General features: G+C 35.0%; 1 protein-coding gene across 1 annotated transcript in view; it reads right to left on the minus strand.

The window, feature by feature from the left end:
* Positions 1-19,919, minus strand: part of LOC109837495 (P-loop NTPase domain-containing protein LPA1-like) — a 28,668-nt gene extending 8,749 nt beyond the window's left edge. The window contains exons 1-5 of the mRNA XM_020405764.1: positions 19,478-19,919; positions 15,765-16,072; positions 14,043-14,124; positions 2,075-2,497; positions 511-1,251 (exon numbers count right to left, since the gene is read on the minus strand). Of these exons, the coding sequence (XP_020261353.1) occupies positions 511-1,251; positions 2,075-2,497; positions 14,043-14,124; positions 15,765-16,072; positions 19,478-19,636 (1,713 nt within the window). The 5' untranslated portion in view covers positions 19,637-19,919. The remainder of the gene's footprint in view (positions 1-510; positions 1,252-2,074; positions 2,498-14,042; positions 14,125-15,764; positions 16,073-19,477) is intronic.

Consider the following 20,519-nt stretch of genomic DNA (forward strand, 5'->3'; position numbering starts at 1 on the left):
GAAAGATTAATTTGAATCCGTCACTGACAGCTTATCATTCATAGCATATAAAATAAAGCAAAGATGAGGAGCTAGGAAGTCATAGAGGTGAAGAGAAATTACAACATTAGATGTGGCTTTGACATATTTATCAGAAGAGTGTAAAAGAAAAAAAAAATCAATATTACAGCTAAAACAAAACATACAAATGAAAATGTGGTATTATAAATTTCCCACAAATTGCAAAATCACATAGGGAGAAGATGTTGAGAGCTATAGTTCACTCTGGTGCTTGCCTCAGTGTGGATCCTAGTGATGACAAACAGTTTCTATCTAGAGAAGTTAAGTGCTAATATTGCACCCACCATATTAAATACGAGGCAAACCAAACCAGCATTTTAACAGCTCATAGTCATTAACCATTCAAGAGATGGAAATGTTTGGAATACCATCAGAAGCAAGCAAAGAAAGATGCTATGTGATATTCTAGGAAATTTATAAATTTCATTGCAAGTAATAAAGCAAGATTACCTCTTTCGTTGTTCCTTCTGATATCCTTGGTGAGCTGCAAGACGAAGAAAAATATCTACTACCATTATCATTACCATCAGCCCAGTAGTCATCCATGCTTCCACTATGACTGCTGCCACCAGTATCACTAGGCCAAGCACTGATACCAAACTTACCAAACTGGAGATTAACTGGTTCTGCTTTCCCAATTTGTAAGGGACCGTACATGGGACTCTGCACACAGCTTCCCACTGCTTTGCTTGACATAGGCATGTTGGCACCATCTGCTGGCCTCACTGGCCAAGCCTTAGCAACAGAACCATCTGTATTAAGTACAGCCATTAAATTCCTTGAGGATCCCAACCTCTGAATTAATTGAAACATTCCTTTTGAACCCACTGAATTAGCAACACACTGATTTCTATACTCTTCATATATTACAGGCACTGTGTTTGTGGCTGGATCATATAGCTGATCTCCTGCCTCTCGCCTCCGTAGGCAGCTGAAGACAGTGGCATGAATTGTTGCCACACTTCGGTCAACATTCGTGTTATTTATCTTTGGCACAAGATGCTTATCAGCACGATTGCAGAGATACTCCTGAATTGATCTGATATTGCGCAGGTATTTAACATACTTATTTTTTGCAGGGTCCAACGTCATATATTTTGCACGTACAGCAAACCTCTCCATGTGCTTGTCCTCATTTTGAATGTAGATCATGAATGGTACTATTGAAGGATGCCTTTTCATCAACCCCATCTAGAAGACAAAATCAACACAAAAAACACATTAAATACTAGTAAGGAGAATTAAGTAGGCGATGGTGTGTGCCACAAGGAAAATTACATATCAATTCCTACGACCAAACTTGCCCTGATACTGCCAATGGGATAGTCATAAGTTAAAGTTCCTCCTTTTTGTCCTATTTTCCAATAATTGTAATTTAAAACGGCTAGAGATATGCAGATCCCTACTTTAGATAGATAGGTCAATGAAAACTTCATGTAATATGCAGAGATTTCAATAATGGAAGGAGATGGCTTGAAGAAAAGCATGATAGGGCTCCTCAACCAATTGTCCCATTGGCTTATCCGCTCCATTGCCTACCTACTTTTGGAGATACTGGTTATATTTAAAGTTACAAAGACTATGTACTGCAAGATAGTGTGAGTACTTCTGAGAATCATAAGGAACTGGGATTATTCTTGGGACCAGAAGTAGATTGCCCCTGTTCTCATTAACATGCAACTGGATAGCTATTTGTCAAGCCAAAGAGCATTAAGCGAAATTGAAATTATGATATTAAGTAATAAAGAATCTCCAGAAAACAAGATACATATTATAATGCAACCTGAATTTTCCAAGTTGGAAGAATGAAATATGAAACTTAATAGGGCTTGTTTGGACTTAATAGTTATTTCTAAGGTTTCTTTATATAGGTTCACCGCTGTGACTTGCAAACGGATATAAACAGTTAATAAAATGTAGCTTTACTAAATTTACTGGTCACCTCGGTCTATATCGTGCAGAGAATAGATTGTAAGAGGAAAACAATAGAGACTATTCCAGAACAAACACCCACCACAAAGTTGAGACTTAAGTGGACACCTTCAACAACAACAGATTCTTTTCTGTCTTCCCATGCAGTTATCAACCGGTCAAGGCTTTCAATGACCATTTCACTCTGCGCCTTGAACCCCTCAATAGCCATTTGTTTCTTGCCAATAAACTCGTTACCAGGTCCCCCGTCTATGGATCTACCATCAAGTTTTTCATTTGAAGCACAACCAAGTGACTCTTCCTTAAGCCTTGCCCGGGGAATACCAGCTTGTTTTCGTGCTTTTCTTTTTGCCTTGGCTTCAGCAACTGCCACTGGATCTAAGTATTCACCAGCATTATATGTTGAGGCCCAAAGGAGAGGATTCTCACTTTCATCCACAAAACTTCTCATCATGTGGCGTATTGAATCAGTAGATATCACAGTAGTTATACCCAATCTGCTACCCTGCAAGGTAAGATGGGAGTTGACATTATAAATTATAAACTTCTAAGAGGAACATAAAACTAACATAGAAATCGATACAAAGAAATTGTTAACCTCTGTAACTGACACTCTTTAGCATTAGTAACATACAGGGTTTACGACTCCAAAATAAACAAAGACTCTCACACTCTCAATTAATCAAACATGCGCATTATATTGTATGAAATTATACAAGACAGCTTAAAAACAAATGCAGAACACAGCTTGCAGGTTGCTGCATCCCATGATACTTTACAAACAATATACAGTCTGAAGGAAGAGGTTGAGAGAAACAATAAATGTTAAACGTGGGTAAACTTTTTTTTTTCTGGGAAAACTAAGAGAACTATGAGATAAAGAGAGACCAGATTTAGTACGTAAACATGCAAATTGTATTCATTTTTTGACTTTTATTTTTCTTAGTAGGTAGAACACTAAAGCCCTCTTTGGGAAAAGCATAATAGTGAATTTTTCATAAAATCAAAGCCGCACTAGTACATTCAACCGGTCTATCTGAACTCATGGGTTCATCTACTGCTAGTTGTATGTAACCATAGATAGGAGAGGCTCGATCACTACTGACTCTTTATGAAAGCAATAGCGTAGCAGTAGAAGTAGTTTCGGTCATCTCAAGACCATAAAAGTGTTAGATATAGGTGCCCTGTAGGCAATAATTGTATATTGTAACAGGACCTATATGAATATAACATCGTTGTTCAAAATGTATACTATTTTGGTCAGTATTTATCTGATATGTTAATATAGATAAAGTCCTTAGAATGATACTAGACTATCAGACATTTCGCATATGATCGTAATGAAGAGATCTGATTTGTCACAAATGTATATTCTAAAATGTTCCTAGTCGATGAAGTGTTGAAATGAGACTTTATCACTTTGGGAAGACTAGTGTATACTCTATTTCTTTTTGGGTAGGATGATGATCCATCTCTTGGATAATTGATGTGATACATCAAGATATAGTATACAGGTGACTCATTAGTGAATGAGTTGACTGAACGACTCACTGAGAACGTCTAGTTGGTAATTATACTTAACAGTCAAATAGAAGTTCTAAAGTGATATAGTACAAAGTAGTCTCTTGACCTGAGGCATCAGTGCAATATCTTACATATCAATATAGGTGTACTTAGACTTTTACTTAATCACAGTTCTCATTGAGTTGTGCATAACGGTTCTTGTTGGATGCATCCCGAGACATAAGTAGATATTGAGATGCCAAGATGAGATTCGTCTCTCCCAGTATAAGGGGGTTGATGTCATAAGATTATTTAATATAACTATAGTCTGGAAATACTTGGCCAAGTTAAATAAGATAAACTGAGTGTCAGTTTGATCTTAAATGTTATGAGTTTAATATCAATAAACACTAATCGAGCTATTAGGGTTTGACAGTTTTTCATACCCTAGGCTCTATAGTTTAACATGGTTTGACGAAGAGATTGAACTGTACGGTATTATCATTGAGTGATTCTGATAAAATTATGTAAGCATCTTATAGATATTTATCATAACTTATACTCGGGTAGTCTTCATATGTAGCTAGCACATCTGTTGTACTTTTGGATATGATCCACTATCGAGTCTTAAGTTGGGCCCTAGAGTCACACCAAGTGCGTACTTGAATCCTATGAAATATAATTTATAGAGTTAATGCGTATGATTGATACACATATATGATTTTTACCGGATACACATAAACGGTTATATGTATCGGTAAAATCAGAATGCTATGTGCTTAAGAAATGAATTCTAGTATTTTTTCCATAAAGTTAACTTTTAGTCAACTGATTAACTTTTTGGTCAACAGTTGACTTTTGATCAACTCATTGATTTTTTTTGATCATATGATGACTTATTAGTTAATGATTAAAAAAATTACGTAATACCGTATTTATGAAACACTGTATTGATGTGATATTTTTATTTATAAAAGACACACTTCATTATACCTTGATCAATGAGTCATGAGATGAGCCATTAAGGTGGTATGGTTTGGGCATATGATTTTAGCACATAGTTTTGATTCTTCATGACTCTTTGCATGACTCATGAGATGAGTCATTGCATGACTCATGAAAGGAATCATTACATTTAGATGACTCATGGCATGACTCATGAGATGAGTCATGACATATCTCACTCTATATATATGAGCTCTCTTTCTTATGGAAAGATTAACGAAAAATTAGCTAAGTGATTTTTTTCATAAGAGAATAAAAGAGAGCTATCCTCTTATTAAACTCTAGCAATATTTAAGTAAGAGGAAGTAGTAGGATTTTAAAATACCCAGTGATAGATATCTTACCTTGTGTCTTAAGAAGACTCTGATTTTATCAAGCTCACTTGAAGACTTGGAGATCCACTACAAGGAGGTTTACAACAACAAGGATAAAGAGCTAGGGGTTGTTCGATCTACCATCGAATCACGCTACGAAAGTAAGCCTTCAAAGCTCTTGGTTGCTCTCTTTTTTTTATAGGGATCATGTTAGATTAAATTAGGATGGTTCTAGCTTGTTTTTCATGCTCTCTATATGCTTAATATTATTATACATATAGTCTTCCGTTACGTATTTTGCATGTATTTAGCACGAATTTTCAACATGGTATCAGAGCCATGGTTCCATCTAATTGAATCTTTGCATGTATATCTAACTCATAGAGGACTTTGTACTTGCTTGTAATTACTAGTTTAATTAAAAGATGTTTTAATGAAACTAGTTAATTTATTCAATTTGTTTTGTAATGAGTTATACTAGTCGTTGATTCAAAAATGTGATTTTTGGTTCATAAGTTTTAGGAGTAAAAACACTTGCATAAATTGCAAAACACTTGATTACAGCTAATGTAGTTGTATGTTCTTTGTAATGAGTTACACTAGTCATTGATTCAAAAATATGATTTTTGGTTCATAAGTTTTTAGGAGTAAAAACACTTGTATAAATATTCAAAAATATGATTTTTGGTTCATAAGTTTTTAGGAGTAAAAACACTTGTATAAATTGCAAAACACTTGTTTACAACTATGATTTTTGGTTCATAAGTTTTTAGGAGTAAAAACACTTGTATAAATTGCAAAACACTTGTTTACAACTAATGTAATTGTAGACAAAAAAAAAACTAATGTAATTGTATGTTAGAAGCATGATAGTCCTATTTGAGTTGGGATAATCCCTATGTAATTGTATGCATATTTCTTAATGTTGATTAAGTTATATATTTTATATCATCTTGCATGGTCCATGGATGTTATGTTTATGGATTGTAGTGGACAACGATTCTCTTGCATTTATTGTATTGATGTAATATAGCTAGAAATACAATATTATTTACGATCTTTTCCCTCCCCGAGCATGGGCTACGCCTACGGGTTTAGGCACTTGCTCACCGATTATGGGCTACGCCTACGGGTATAGGCCCTTGTTCGAATGTGGGGGTATGGTTATTTAGTTTAGTTATTTTATTTATAGCTTTTATTTTACATTCAATACAATATTATTACCCATCCTACGAGATGATTTTTTTCATAATAAATGGGGCTTATACGCCCTATGAATATGTGATTGTAATAATACAGGATTTGTAAGGGAGCTAGCGCTACAAGGAGTTACAAATTGCTTGTCAAAATGTAATTAGTGTAGTTATATTTTATTCCTTTAGTTGTCCACTACCATTCTATATTATTTTTACATATGATGATATGTTGGTTGTGTCCTAATTGTAGATGTCAATACAATTGGGTGTTATATTCTGTAAAGTTTATATCTCTACTAGAGAATAATTTTTATTATAAAAACTCATTTTTAAACTTTATAAGACATGACAGTAAGAGTTTATTGACCATAGAGTAGTGAGACCAACATTAACATAGTGTTAGTGTGAAGGATAAATAAACCTAAAACAGTTAAAAGAAATGTATTTAGAATAAACTTTTAACTAGTGTCAAGGAAAGTAATTATGAGATATAGCTCATGGGATGATGCCCAACTTAAGGTTAGGGGTGATGTCCAATCTTTCACGCTATAATCTTAAAAAGCGATGTTTACTTGAGGTCCGATGAATATTCCCGATGAATAACTCGGAACCCTCCCACCAATCTTGTGCTTACCTGGCTAGTTTAATTATTGTAAGTATAAATATAAAGCAGCTTTTAACTATATCAAGTTTGATTACGATAAAAGATTTATAAAATCATCCGTAGCCCTCCATCATTTTAGTTGAATACTATTAAGCTTATAAATACTATGTTTTTTGTTGACATACGTCAAGGCATAACTATTCTATGGCTAAATAGTATTCATCTGTATATTAGATATAATGATAGCTTAAGTTGGTTATGCGACTTAGTTGGCATACGTTAAGAGTTTGTATAAGTTAAATTTAAGTCAGTCAAGAACTGATGGGTCCAAACATGACTAGTATTTTATGATTTATTGGCATACGATAAGGTCATAAAAGATTAGGGGTAAAATCATATCAAGACTTATAAGAATGTAAAAAACAAAAGTTATCTACCAATTATTGAGTGTATCAATTTGTTAGCATACGTTAATGTTGATGCATTCAATGATAATTGGATCTTGATCCCACTTGAAAACAATTGGTTGTTTTCCGATCACCTCTTATAAGGTTTTGAGGGACTCGAAAAATAATGGGAGGCAGAACTTAGATGAAAATGATCCAAATCTATTTTATGTATTGAATATCTGCTAAAAAATTTTTCCTCTTTTTCAGATCATTATGTCTGGCTTAAAAATCATATCAGAACAGAACAAGTTAACTGACCCTAATTACATAGACTGGTTAAAAAATGTTAAGAGTATCTATCCAGAATTCTTAGCCTCACTCATTAAGAAGAAGCAAGATGTTGCTTCATCTTCAGATGTGTTTGTTACTCAAAATTATTTTTTTATAAATCCTATATCTTGGGTATTAGATACCAGATCAGGATCTCACATCAGTAATTTGTTATAGGGGTTAAGAAGTTATAAGAAACTTGGAGTTGGAGAGTTGACCCTACAAGTTGGCAATGGTGCAATAGTTACAGCACTTGCAGTAGGAGATTTTCATCTAGTTTTGTCAAATAGAAACGTTTTGATTTTGAAAAGTTGCTATTTCGTACCAACTATGATGTGCAATATAATATCCATATCTTTATTAGATCAAGATGGATATATATTCAAGTTGGAGAACAATGTTATGAATATCATATTTAATCAAAAGTTGATTGTTTATGGAACATTGTGTAATGACATCTATATTCTTAATCAAAACAAAATTCTGAATACTCATCACACTAATAAAAGAAAGCACTCGGTTATGAACGACGCTTTTTTATGGCATTGTAGACTTGGTCATATTAATAAAGAAAAACTTGATGAGCTATATAAACATGGATATTTAGATCCAATTGACTTTGAGTCTTATGATAATTGCAAGTCTTGTCTTAAAGGAAAAATGATCAAGACTCCATTTACGGGAACTGGAGTAAGAGTTACAGAACTCTTAGGACTGATACATAGTGATGTATATGGTCCTATGTCTATAATGACCAGAGATGGCTACTCCTACTTTATTACTTTTATTGATGATTTTTCAAGATCTGAACATGTGTTTTTGATGAAACACAAGTCTTGAAGCATTTGAAAAATTTATCGAGTATAAAAATAAAGTAGAGAACCAAACGAGCAAGAAAGTTAAAATTCTTCGATCGGATCGAGGAGGTGAATACTTAAGCTCGGAATTCTTGGGTTTTTTAAAAGAGAATGAGATTCTCTCGATCGGATCGAGGAGGTGAATACTTAAGCTCGGAATTCTTGGGTTTTTTAAAAGAGAATGAGATTCTCTCCCAGGTTATTCCACCCTTTACACACAGCTTAATGGCGTGTCAGAAAAGAAGAATCATACCCTATTAGATATGGTACGTTCCATGATGAATAACGTTGAGTTACCTTTTTCATTCTGGGGGTATACGTTGGAAACAACAGCACACTTATTGAATAGGGTTCTAACTAAAGCAGTGCCTAAATCTTCGTATGAGATATGGAGTGGGAAAAAACCACATCTTAATTATATTAAAATTTGGGGATGTCATGCTTATGTAAAAAAGCAAGATCCCAAAAAGTTAGAGGCACGCTCAGTGTTGTGTAAATTTGTAGGATATTCAAAGAATTCCACCGTATATCAATTCTACCACATCGATTAACAAAAAATAATTGTTTCTCGGTTTGCTACCTTCTTGGAGAAGGAATTTCTTGAAAAAAATTAGTGGAGCATGGTAAAACTGGAAGAAATTTCAGAGATACAAATTAATACTGATAATTTAGTAGAACCAGCAAATTTAGTTATACCAGAAGAATCTTAACCACTCCATAGATATCCAAGGCGATCTCATACACCTAAGAGAGAATATGATTTTCTCGTTAAAGGTAGCATGTTAGATCACGTCATAGATAATGACGAACCTTTAAGTTATCAGTAAGCATCTTAGAGTAGGGACTCTGTTGCTTGGCATGATACAATAAAATCCGAAATAGACTCTATGTACACCAACAAAATATGGATCTTAGACAATGCTCCTAAAGGGGTGATATCCATAGGTTACAAATGGTTGTTTAAGAAAAAATTAGGTGTAGATGGGAAAGTAGAGACTTTTAAAGCTAGACTGGTAGCTAAAGGTTTTCGTCAAAGACCTGGTTTGGACTACGATGAAACCTTTTCTCCAGTGGCTATGCTAAAGTCTATTTGGATCCTACTTGCTATAGCTGCTCACTATTTCTCCAGTGGCTATGCTAAAGTCTATTTGGATCCTACTTGCTATAGCTGCTCACTATGACTACGAGATCCGGCAAATGGACATCAAAACTGTATTTCTAAATGATGATTTAGAAGAGTGCATATATGTCTTAACCAGAGGGATTTGTAGCTAGTAGGAATAGTGAAAAAACATGTAGGTTGCTTAAAGTCATTTATAGACTGAAGCAAGCATCACGGAGATGAAACATCTGTTTTGATGATGCTATTAAAGAGTTTGGTTTCATCAAAAATCCAGATGAACCATGTATGTATAAAAGGATAATTGGGAGTATAGTACAAAGAGTTTGGTTTCATCAAAAATCCAGATGAACCATGTATGTATAAAAGGATAATTGGGAGTATAGTATCGTTTCTTATTTTGTATGTAGACGATATACTCTTAATCGGTAATGACATACTGTCATTACAAACGGTTAAAATTTGGCTATCAAAAAGATTTTTCATGAAAGATTTAGGTGAAGTATCCTATATACTGGTATTCAGATCTATAAAGATAGATCTAAAAGGATATTAGGATTATCCCAATCTAGATACATGCTAAAGCAGTTTAGCATGAAAAATTCTAAGAAAGGTTTCGTACCTACATCTCCTGGAATCTCCCTCTCTAAAAAGATTTCTCCCCAGACTGATGAAAAGAGGAAACGCATGAGTCTAATTCCTTATGCCTCGGCAGTAGGATCGATCATCTATGTCATGTTATGTACTAGACCGGATATCGCTTATTCACTCAGTTTGGTAAGTAGATACCAATCTAATCATGAAGAAGAGCACCGAAAAACGGTTAAAAATATACTTAAGTACCTGAAAAGGACTAAATAGTTATTTTTGATATACGGTAAAAGTAACCTCCAAATGGAGGTTTTTTCCGACTCTAGCTTTCAGAGCGATATTGATGATAGTAAATCTGTTTCAAGATATGTTTTTATCCTCAATAGAGTGGCTACCAGTTGGAAAAGTTCCAAGCAGGACACAGTAACAGACTCTACTATGGAAGCCGAATATGTTGCGACAAATGGTGCAGCCAAAAAAGCTGTCTGGATGAGGAAGTTTCTTTTAAAATTGGAAGTTGTTCCCATCATTAAAGATCCAGTACCTTTATACTGTGAAAGCAATACTGTAATAGCTCTGACAAAGGAACCCTGATCTCATCATAAGTCCAGACACATTATGAGGAAGTATCACTTGATCAGGGAGATAGTTGATTGCCAAGAGATCAAGATTGAAAGAGTAGACATAAAATATAATATAACAGATCCATTCACAAGGTAATTACTCGTACACAATTTGAAAAACTTGTTGACCTATTGGGTATTAGATACTATAATTATTGGCCTTAGTGTAAGTGAGAGTTTGTTAGATATAGGTGCCCTATAGGCAATAATTGTATATTGTAACAAAACCTAAATGAATATAATATCCTTGTTCAAAATGATAGTATACTATTTTGGTCAGTATTTATCTGATATTTTAATATAGATAAAGTCCTTAGAACTATTTTGGTCAGTATTTATCTGATATTTTAATATAGATAAAGTCCTTAGAATGATACTAGACTATCAGATATTTCGGATATGATTTTATCTGATATTTTAATATAGATAAAGTCCTTAGAATGATACTAGACTATCAGATATTTCGGATATGATCGTAATGAATAGATCTGATTTGTCACAAATGTATATTCTAAAATATTCCTAATTGATGAAGTGTTAAAATGAGATTTTATCACTTTGGGAAGACTAGTGTATACTCTATTTCTTTTTAGGTAGGATAATGATCAATCTCTTAGATCATTGATGTGATACATCAAGATATAGTATACAGATGACTCATTAGTGAATGAGTTGACTGAACGACTCACTGAGAACGTCTAGTTAGTAATTATACTTAACTGTCATATAGAAGTTCTAAAGTGATATAGTACAAAGTAGTCTTTTTAACTGAGACATCAGTGCAATATCTTACATGTCAGTATAGGTGTACTTAGACTCTTACCTAACCATAATTCTCGCTGAATTGTGCATAACGGTTCTTGTTGGGTGCATCCCGAGACATAAGTAGATATTGAGATGTCAAGATGAGATTCGTCTCTCCCAGTATAAGGGGGGTTGATGTCATAAGATTATTTAATATAACTATAGCCTGAAAATCCTTGGCCAAGTTAAATAAGATAAACTGAGTGTCAGTTTGATCTTAAAGGTTATGAGTTTAATATCAACAAACACTAATCAAGCTATTATAGTTTGACAGTTTTTCATACCCTAGGCTCTATAGTTTGACATGGTTTGACGAAGAGACCGAACTGTACGGTATTATCACTGAGTGGTCCTGATAAAATTATGTAAGCATCTTACAGACATTTATCATAACTTATACCCGGGTAGTCTTCATGTATAGCTAGCACCTTTGTTGTACTAGTGGATATGATCCACTGTCGAGTCTTAAGTTGGGTCCTAGAATCACACCAAGCGCGTACTTGAATCCTATGAAATACAATTTATAGAGTTAATGCGTATGATTGATACACATATATGATTTTCACCGGATACACATAAACGGTTATATATATCGGTAAAATCAGAATGCTATGTACTTAAGAAATAAATTCTAGTATTTTTTTCCATAAAGTTAACTTTTAGTCAATTGATTGACTTTTTGGTCAACAGTTGATTTTGATCAACTCATTGATTTTTTTGATCATATGATGACTTATTAGTTAATGATTAAAAAATTACGTAATACCGTATTTATGAAACACTGTATTGATGTGGTGTTTTTATTTATAAAAGACACTTCATTATACCTTGATTAATGAGTCATTAAGGTGGTATGGTTTGGACATATGGTTTTAGTACATAGTTTTGATTCTTCATGACTTTTTGCATGACTCATGAGATGAGTCATTGCATGACCCATGAAAGAAATCATTACATTTAGATGACTCATGACATGACTCATGAGATGAGTCATGACATATCTCACTCTATATATATGAGCTCTCTTTCTTATGGAAAGGTTAACGAAAAATTGGCTAAGTGGTTTTTTTCATAAGAGAATAAAAGAGAGCTAAATCAAAACTCTTTGCATGACTCATGAGATGAGTCATTGCATGACTCATGAAAGGAATCATTACATTTAGATGACTCATGACATGACTCATGAGATGAGTCATGACATATCTCACTCTATATATATGAGCTCTCTTTCTTATGGAAAGGTTAACGAAAAATTGGCTAAGTGGTTTTTTTCATAAGAGAATAAAAGAGAGTTATCCTCTTACTAAACTCTAACAATGTTTGAGTAAGAGGAAGTAGTAGGATTTTAAAATAAAGAGGAAGTAGTAGGATTTTAAAATACCCCGTGATGGATATCTTGTCTTGTGTCTCAAGAAGACTCTGATTTTATCAAGCTCACTTGAAGACTTGGAGATCCACTACAAGGAGGTTTACAACAACAAGGAGACTCTTTCTTATGGAAAGGTTAACGAAAAATTGGCTAAGTGGTTTTTTTCATAAGAGAATAAAAGAGAGTTATCCTCTTACTAAACTCTAACAATGTTTGAGTAAGAGGAAGTAGTAGGATTTTAAAATAAAGAGGAAGTAGTAGGATTTTAAAATACCCCGTGATGGATATCTTGTCTTGTGTCTCAAGAAGACTCTGATTTTATCAAGCTCACTTGAAGACTTGGAGATCCACTACAAGGAGGTTTACAACAACAAGGAGAAAGAGCTAGGGGTTGTTCGATCTACTATCGAATCACGCTACAAAAGTAAGCCTTCAAAGCTCTTTGTTGCTCTCTTTTTTTATAGGGATCATGTTACATTTAATTAGGATGATTCTAGCTTGTTTTTCATACTCTCTACATGCTTAGTATTATTATACATATAGTCTTCCGTTGCGTACTTTGCATGTATTTAGCACGAATTTCCAACAAATAGTTCTTGTATTCCTAAGTGAAGACATTCAGTATTCTCTTGCCGATACACAAGGCTTAGCTTAGTTTGATTGGGGACATCAATTTGAGATGTATGCTGAACTCAAAAGCCTAAGTATTCCTCAATGACTGATAACGTACAAGTACCACGAGGGAAAAGTGAAAAGAACCCTAACAGGGTAGTGCAATAGAGAACCTGAGATCCAGTACAAACAATCAGTCAAAGGAGTAGGAGTGAAGGTGCATTCGCTCTAACGGCGTACCTTTCCCATGATCAGTCACCAAGGATATGGAAACAGTGAGTTATGCCATAAGGTGTAGGTGCTTTCCAGAGTCTACGGATGATAGTTCATATGTAGAATTTCTCAACTTCAAAACCATTAGTGTGCATACATGTCCATGTGTCTCCTTGTATATAAAATTCTAAATTGTGCGCATGCATATTTGCATGAACACAGATTGGTGTGGACATGTGCAAATAACTTCTGCCACGTGCGCAATTAGGCGGTGTTTGCTTCAGTTCTTCTACATATGTATACATGTGCCCATGCAGCAGTAAAAGCTGCATAGTGATGCAGCTGCATGAGTGCATGTCTTAGCATGCACACTTATTGGTAGTCATGTGCTCATGTACTAGTGGATGTCTGAGCATGTGACAATGTGTTCATCGGCGTGCAACTGAAAAGAAGGCAGAAGTTGAGGACTTGGAAATTCATTGCAGTTCATGATAAAGGGAAAAAAATGTGAGAGAATTACCAGCAAGGCAGACAGCGTTGACTTGCCGCATCCACTTGTGCCACACAAGAGAACTGTGACAGATTCCTTTCTTTCACGTATTCTACAAAATTGATATAAAACATTAAAAAATAAAGAAAATCCTAGTAAAAAATAAAAATGTTGCCACCTAAATCAGCATGGTAGACAGTACAAAGGTCTTAAAATACAATGCAAGTGGGTTATTTTATGAAATCAAGGCATTGGATGTCACTATACAGGTGCCTGTACCCTACATAAACTTCTTGAGCTTTAACCTTAAAGCATCTGTAGATTGACAGGTCAGGTAACCTTGACAGGATTTGGAACTTGTTCAGCTTTAACCTTAAAGCATCTATAGGGTTGAACCTCAAAAGCATGAAAACCAACATGAGATTTTAAACAAAAGTTGGTCATGCTGGGCACACTAGATAGTTGACTAAAGGAGACTGCAGATGTTTAATACAGATGATGACATATATTCTTAACTGGGCATCTAAAGTGGTTGCACCATCAAACTTGAATTCTAGGATTTGGAGTCAGATCTATAACTAGAGGCATAGTTCAAATTCATATATAGAATCCAACAAAATAAGGATATATCCTGTTACCACAACATCCAAAAATAATTTGAAAAAAAATTATCAAGCATTTTTGGTAACTACGAGAAACAAACCAAAATTATAATAAAAGTCATAGGAATAATTCCAAATCATATCGACAAAGTTTAGGTCCAATGTACTCCAAATGATATACATTAGATCTAGAATCTATCTCATTTCAATAGGTTCAGAGGGATACAAATCTTTAATCTGTTTTTTAAACAGAACACCTTAATGGCTTGTGTAGGGCACTAGTTCGGATAACATGTTACTTCCTTATGGCCAGTAAAAGATTGGCGGAGGATTTCTTATTTAGGCTACTGAGAAAAAGAAGAATCAATGAATTCTATTTTGTGACGTCATCAAGAAAATAAATTAGAAATCAATCTCACCTTCAAGTCCTCATCTTTTTGCAATAAAAATTGTTTGAATACAATTAAAGACTTTAAGATACTTATATTCAGTAACTCTAAGGCACATGATATCAGCAACCATAGATCATAATCCATCTTATTATATTATATTTATCTACAGATTACAGGATGATGATAAACGATATGTAAGAGTCTCATTGAAGAATGAGGTCACATATTATCTATGTTATACATATTATGATATACACACACAAAGCACATGCACACACATACATTACAAGAGAGATAAAATTATGTGATCATGTTATCATATCATACTTATGCCATATGGAAAGGGAACAGATAGGTTCAACATCATGATCAATAACATCTAGAAAATAAGATAGGAAACCAGAATATCCAAAAATAAAAAAGATAATCAGCTAGTAACATAACATTTTCCCCTCTCCATGCCATCGTACTCTCCGTTAAGTACTTATGACTCACCATACCTCACAGAGTATGGGTTCTTGAAATCAATAAGTAGGAAGTTGAAATTTACAAATGAGGGCAATAATCAAAGCTATTAAGTGGAATTTACCACATTAGGTAGCCATACATACAAAGTGCAAACAATATTAAGCTATCCATGTGATTTGCTGTTGACATATAAGCTGAGTGAGTAATCCCAAAATATTGTGCCTAAACTGAGTAATAACGGATTTATGGAACATTAATAGGGATTATAATGAGTATAAAAAACAAACTACCTGCAAGCCAGAACCAAGTCAGCCCTTTGATTAGGACCCACGTACTTGTATTCAGAAAGTGCGTGACATACTACATTCAAGAAGGTTTCTCTTGGGACAACAATAGTTGTCAGCCTTTTGTATAGCTCAAACGGCATGTAGTTCATTGTCCCTGCACCTTCTTCAGATGAGTGAAGGGAAGCTTCATCATCACTCTCTGAATCAGACATTTTATTTGAGGCATCTGAAATCAACAATTTATCCCCCAGGGAACATAGCTCACCAGCTGACTGTTTGCTTCTGATAGCATCAAATACTCTCCGGCTAATCTGCCACATAAATTGATCAATCCAATCTTAGAAACAAAGTTAAGAAATCTTAAAATATAAACGGATTATAACTTGAAAATAAAAATACACAAGGTTATAAATAAATCACCAAAAGATTAATTTTGAGAGTGAGTGAGAAATAATAATAAAACAAATAAACCACCAAAAAGAATTCTAAAGTGCGAGTGTGAAACAATAATAATTAAGAGTTGGATCTCTTAAGCACCTGGGAAAGAAAAGCAAATCGAATAACTGTTAAGCGTTAACATCCCACAATGGATCCATATTGTCATTTCAGTTGAAACAAGAGTTATGTCATGGACAATCCCAATGTACAAAATCAAGAAGTGCAAATTTGCATGACATGGCACAAGGAAGATTTTACCTATCTATGCAACCCAACTTTTGATAATGAATGACTTGACTATGTTTGTCATTCTTTTTGCAAATACTATTAATTAGACAGTTAACAGTGGCAAAGAGCATTCCCATTCAACTAGATTTTTCAGTAACAAGACAAAATTAAGGAACAACGGAAGTTCTTTGCACACATTGAAATTATTGTTCCTAAAGCTCAGAGAGCACAACTCGATGTTGCCCCATTCAATATTGAATAACAACATGCATGATTAGTCAAATGAGTTTGGGTAACAAGCAGTGTTGCAAATTATGAACCCTACATACTTCCATATAAAAGTAACGCCTCCGACCCTCACCTTTAACACCACAAAATCATCCCGAGGACTAACCCAATCAACCTCGATAAGACTAGATAGGATCCCGAAGTTTTTACTCTGGAGGCTGACTTGCAGCGCCTTATTAGTGAGAAAGTGGAGTTTATGTTATTCTTGAAATATGTCAGGTATATACATAGCATTAGGATAACCTTAAGCTTGCTCTAGAAAATCTGTTGTATGGCATATATATCCATTCTTTGTGATAATAACTGATTACAATAATATGAGAGAATGAAAATGTTAGCTCTCCTGAAAGGTTCCCTAAACCAGCAGAACATGCTTTACATCGGCAAAAAAATTTGTTTGTAAGGCAGCAGCATAAGCATTATATGCTTTATGAATCATATATCTGAAAATAAATACATGCAACTAGAAGTGGAAATGAATAAACTAATTTCAAAAGGTCAGTTCTAATGTCAGTTAGCTAGAAAATGAGAAAGAAATAATTTTTACCATATTAGCAGAACCCTTGTTTTAAAAAGCGGTCTGGGGCACCCGCCTAGGCCTAAGCAGTACTTATGCCACCTGCCTAGATCTTGGGACCACCTAGGGAAGTATGAGACGCTTATGTGGACTGCACCACATGAAAAAGGGGTATATTGCTCTCCTAGGTATAGTAACGAATGAAGAGAATATGCCAAGTCAAAAAGGCTCAGATCAAACCTTTATATTGAAGTCCATCCTAGGCAAACATCAAGGACAGGATTTCAAATATTCAAAAAGAATCCTTCCTTTCTTGATGCTAAAACACTTACGTGCCACTTAAGCGCTTGCCTAGGCACTTGGTCTGGCCCCTAGAAGCACCTAGCGATTTCTAAAACATTGAGCAGAACTCTAGGTATATTGGTCAGATATAAAACTTCTATAAAATCGAACAACATAAGGAATGGTTGCTAGTTAAGGAACCGAGTGACAAAATTCCATGATCTATTACTTCCCTCCTAAGTTGCATGGACACAGGTACTGATACTGGTATGTGTGTGGGTATAGGACATGACAAACTTGTAAAATGTAGGATATGCGGACACGACTACACATACACACCAACCTAGCCCAGCCCAGCCCAGCGCGCACGCACGCGCGCACACGCACATATATATATAGAGAGAGATGAGCTTATGTCAACTTAAGCGGATAGGAGGCATTGTCCACCAAACTTTTTATCCACTCATCTTGTCTTTAGATTTGTGCTATCAAGAGATGCACAAATCTTAAAAAACTCTTCATATCTTTTACGGATCCCAATGCAACATCAATGGATAAAAAAGTTGGTGGATGACTAGCTCCTATCCAATTAAGTTTACATGAGATTTTTTTTCTCTCTCTCTATATATATATATAGAAAAATGGGTATGTTTGGTATCAAGCATAAGTTTTTGTACTTGGTAGTGAGATGACATATGCCCCTCCACTCATTAAAATCGGGGCCTACATTCATATGTGTTGGGGAGTGGTTGGGAATTGGAATGAGTGGATGGGAATAGGACACCTCATTACCAAGCATACTCATTTTTCTCATATATATATATATATATATATATATATATAAATAATTTTTATGAGATCATTATTTTTTCCAATTCATGTGTTATTAGAATTAAAATTCCTATCACATTTACAAGTTTATTTAATGATGTTGATTATTGTACATTGGAAACTGCTCATTTTTTGGGCCAGACACTAAAATCACCCTTTCATAGTTTTGAACTTGGGTATGGGTTGAAATGAACCCGACCCATGCATAACAGGTTTCAAAAAATAATGTGAAGTGTATGATATACGTCCAAGAAGTGAATGACAAGTGTTTTAAATTAATACTTATATCATATAAATGAGTACATGTCCAAAAAAATGTATGCATATATCCAAGGAGTGTCCATAAAGTTTGGGTACAGGTACGTGTTAAGTATGTGTCTAGTATGGGTATGGCTTCATGATAGAAGTACTCGGATAGTATAGCTTCCTCTGTGTTTTCATTGTTAGAATTTTATTTTATTTTACTTTTGTGTGTGTGTGTGTGTGTTTTTACCCTTCCTCCTTACTCTTGTCATTGGATCATGGTGTAGGAGGCCAACTACGAAGGAAGGCATTGCAGAAGAATGGAAAGCAAAGCCACCCTCTCCTCTCTGCTTCATGTTTGAACATCTAATATTTTCCATTTCTTGCTTGAGAATCAAAAGTTTTGGTCTTACCAAAAAGTCAGTATGATCATCATGACAAGAGAGTTTAGTAATTGCACAAACTCTAAAATTAGTTCAGTAAATAGGAAAGGGGTGGAAAAAAACTTGCTCAAGAGAAATGAGGGATTTTTCTACTTTTGGAACAGGAAACTCAGCATCAAATATAAGACAGAGAAAAGCTGAACATATTCCCATGGCCAGAAAATAAGAAAAACCAAAATTGTACCGAAGATTGCTCGATTTTCAACATCTTATCCAATTCTTTCCCTAACTGTCAACCGTTCATTAACAAGTTAACTTAAAAGATCAACAAAAGAAACCCCCAAAAAAAAACTCGCAAGCGGATTCACTCAAATCAGAATCCTGCAGACACCAAAAACAGACTAAGAAGAATAGCATCAGCTTTCCCTCTTTCTACCATAAATCTCTCAAAAACGAACTCAAGTTTAAGAACTAAATTCGTCGAGAAAATCAAAGAAATCGCATACTTTGAAAGCGTGACGAGGTTTGCATCCCATGAGCTGGAGCGTGCTCTGAAGCAGGGATCGAGTGTACCGAAACGAGGCGGCTCGCTCCTTCTCTCCCCCGTCGCCGTCGACCACCGCGATGTACAAAATCCTCGAAGGATCCGCCATCGCCCTCAACATCTCAGGTCTCAGGTGGAAATCGCAAGATTAAACGAGCAATGCGAACGATGGGAAGCTCTTGGTAGAGGGCCGGAGCTCTGCACGATAATTAGGGACTAGGGTTAGGGTTTAGAGTTTAATGATCGAGGAGGGACCGTCATTTGTCCGAGGTTAATAATAAGGAGGACGCCATTCGGAACTTGATCAAGCTTCGCGTTGTTCGAGGCGGCGAAGTGACACCGTTATTATTTTGGGAACTTCGAGGATGGTCGGTTTGTAGTTCGGATGAAAGAGTGAACGAGCAACGGTCATCCTTTGTTTGGAGGGGGGCCCCAGTCTTTTAATGTAGAATAGGGTTATTTCTATATTAGTCCCTGAAGCATTTCATATTTTGATTTTGGGCCCCATGTTAGGCGATTGCGTCCTCAAACGCCCTGTTTGGGAATTAAGTACGGAGAATGAAAGAAAATTTATTTCATAATGTTTGGGAACATCAGTAAGGGAGATGGAAGAGGACTCCAAACTTAATTTTTACCATTGCATTTGTTCAATTCCTGTCCCCTTAATTAAACCCTAATTTGGAGGGGAACAAAACCACACAATTTCCCATTCACTTTACTTAACTTCCCCGTCATTATTCCACTAAAATGAGTTTCCAAACAAGTTCAATGCTTCACGTAACTTTCCTCACCCCTACTTACTTCCAATCCAAATAGACACTAAACCATATAAGTTTTTCAAATCAATCCCCACTTAGTAAGTGTTTGAATTGTTGATTATGTTCCTTCAACTTTAATTTTTTAGGCTAATATCAGCTACGACTAATACCTTTTTTTAAATACATGACATAGCATTAAATTGGAGCAAGAGAGAAGGATTTTCATGTTGATCTTAGAAGGAGTCA

The sequence above is a fragment of the Asparagus officinalis genome, chromosome 4 (assembly GCF_001876935.1).
Source record: "Asparagus officinalis chromosome 4, Aspof.V1, whole genome shotgun sequence".
Taxonomy (NCBI): Eukaryota; Viridiplantae; Streptophyta; class Magnoliopsida; order Asparagales; family Asparagaceae; genus Asparagus; species Asparagus officinalis.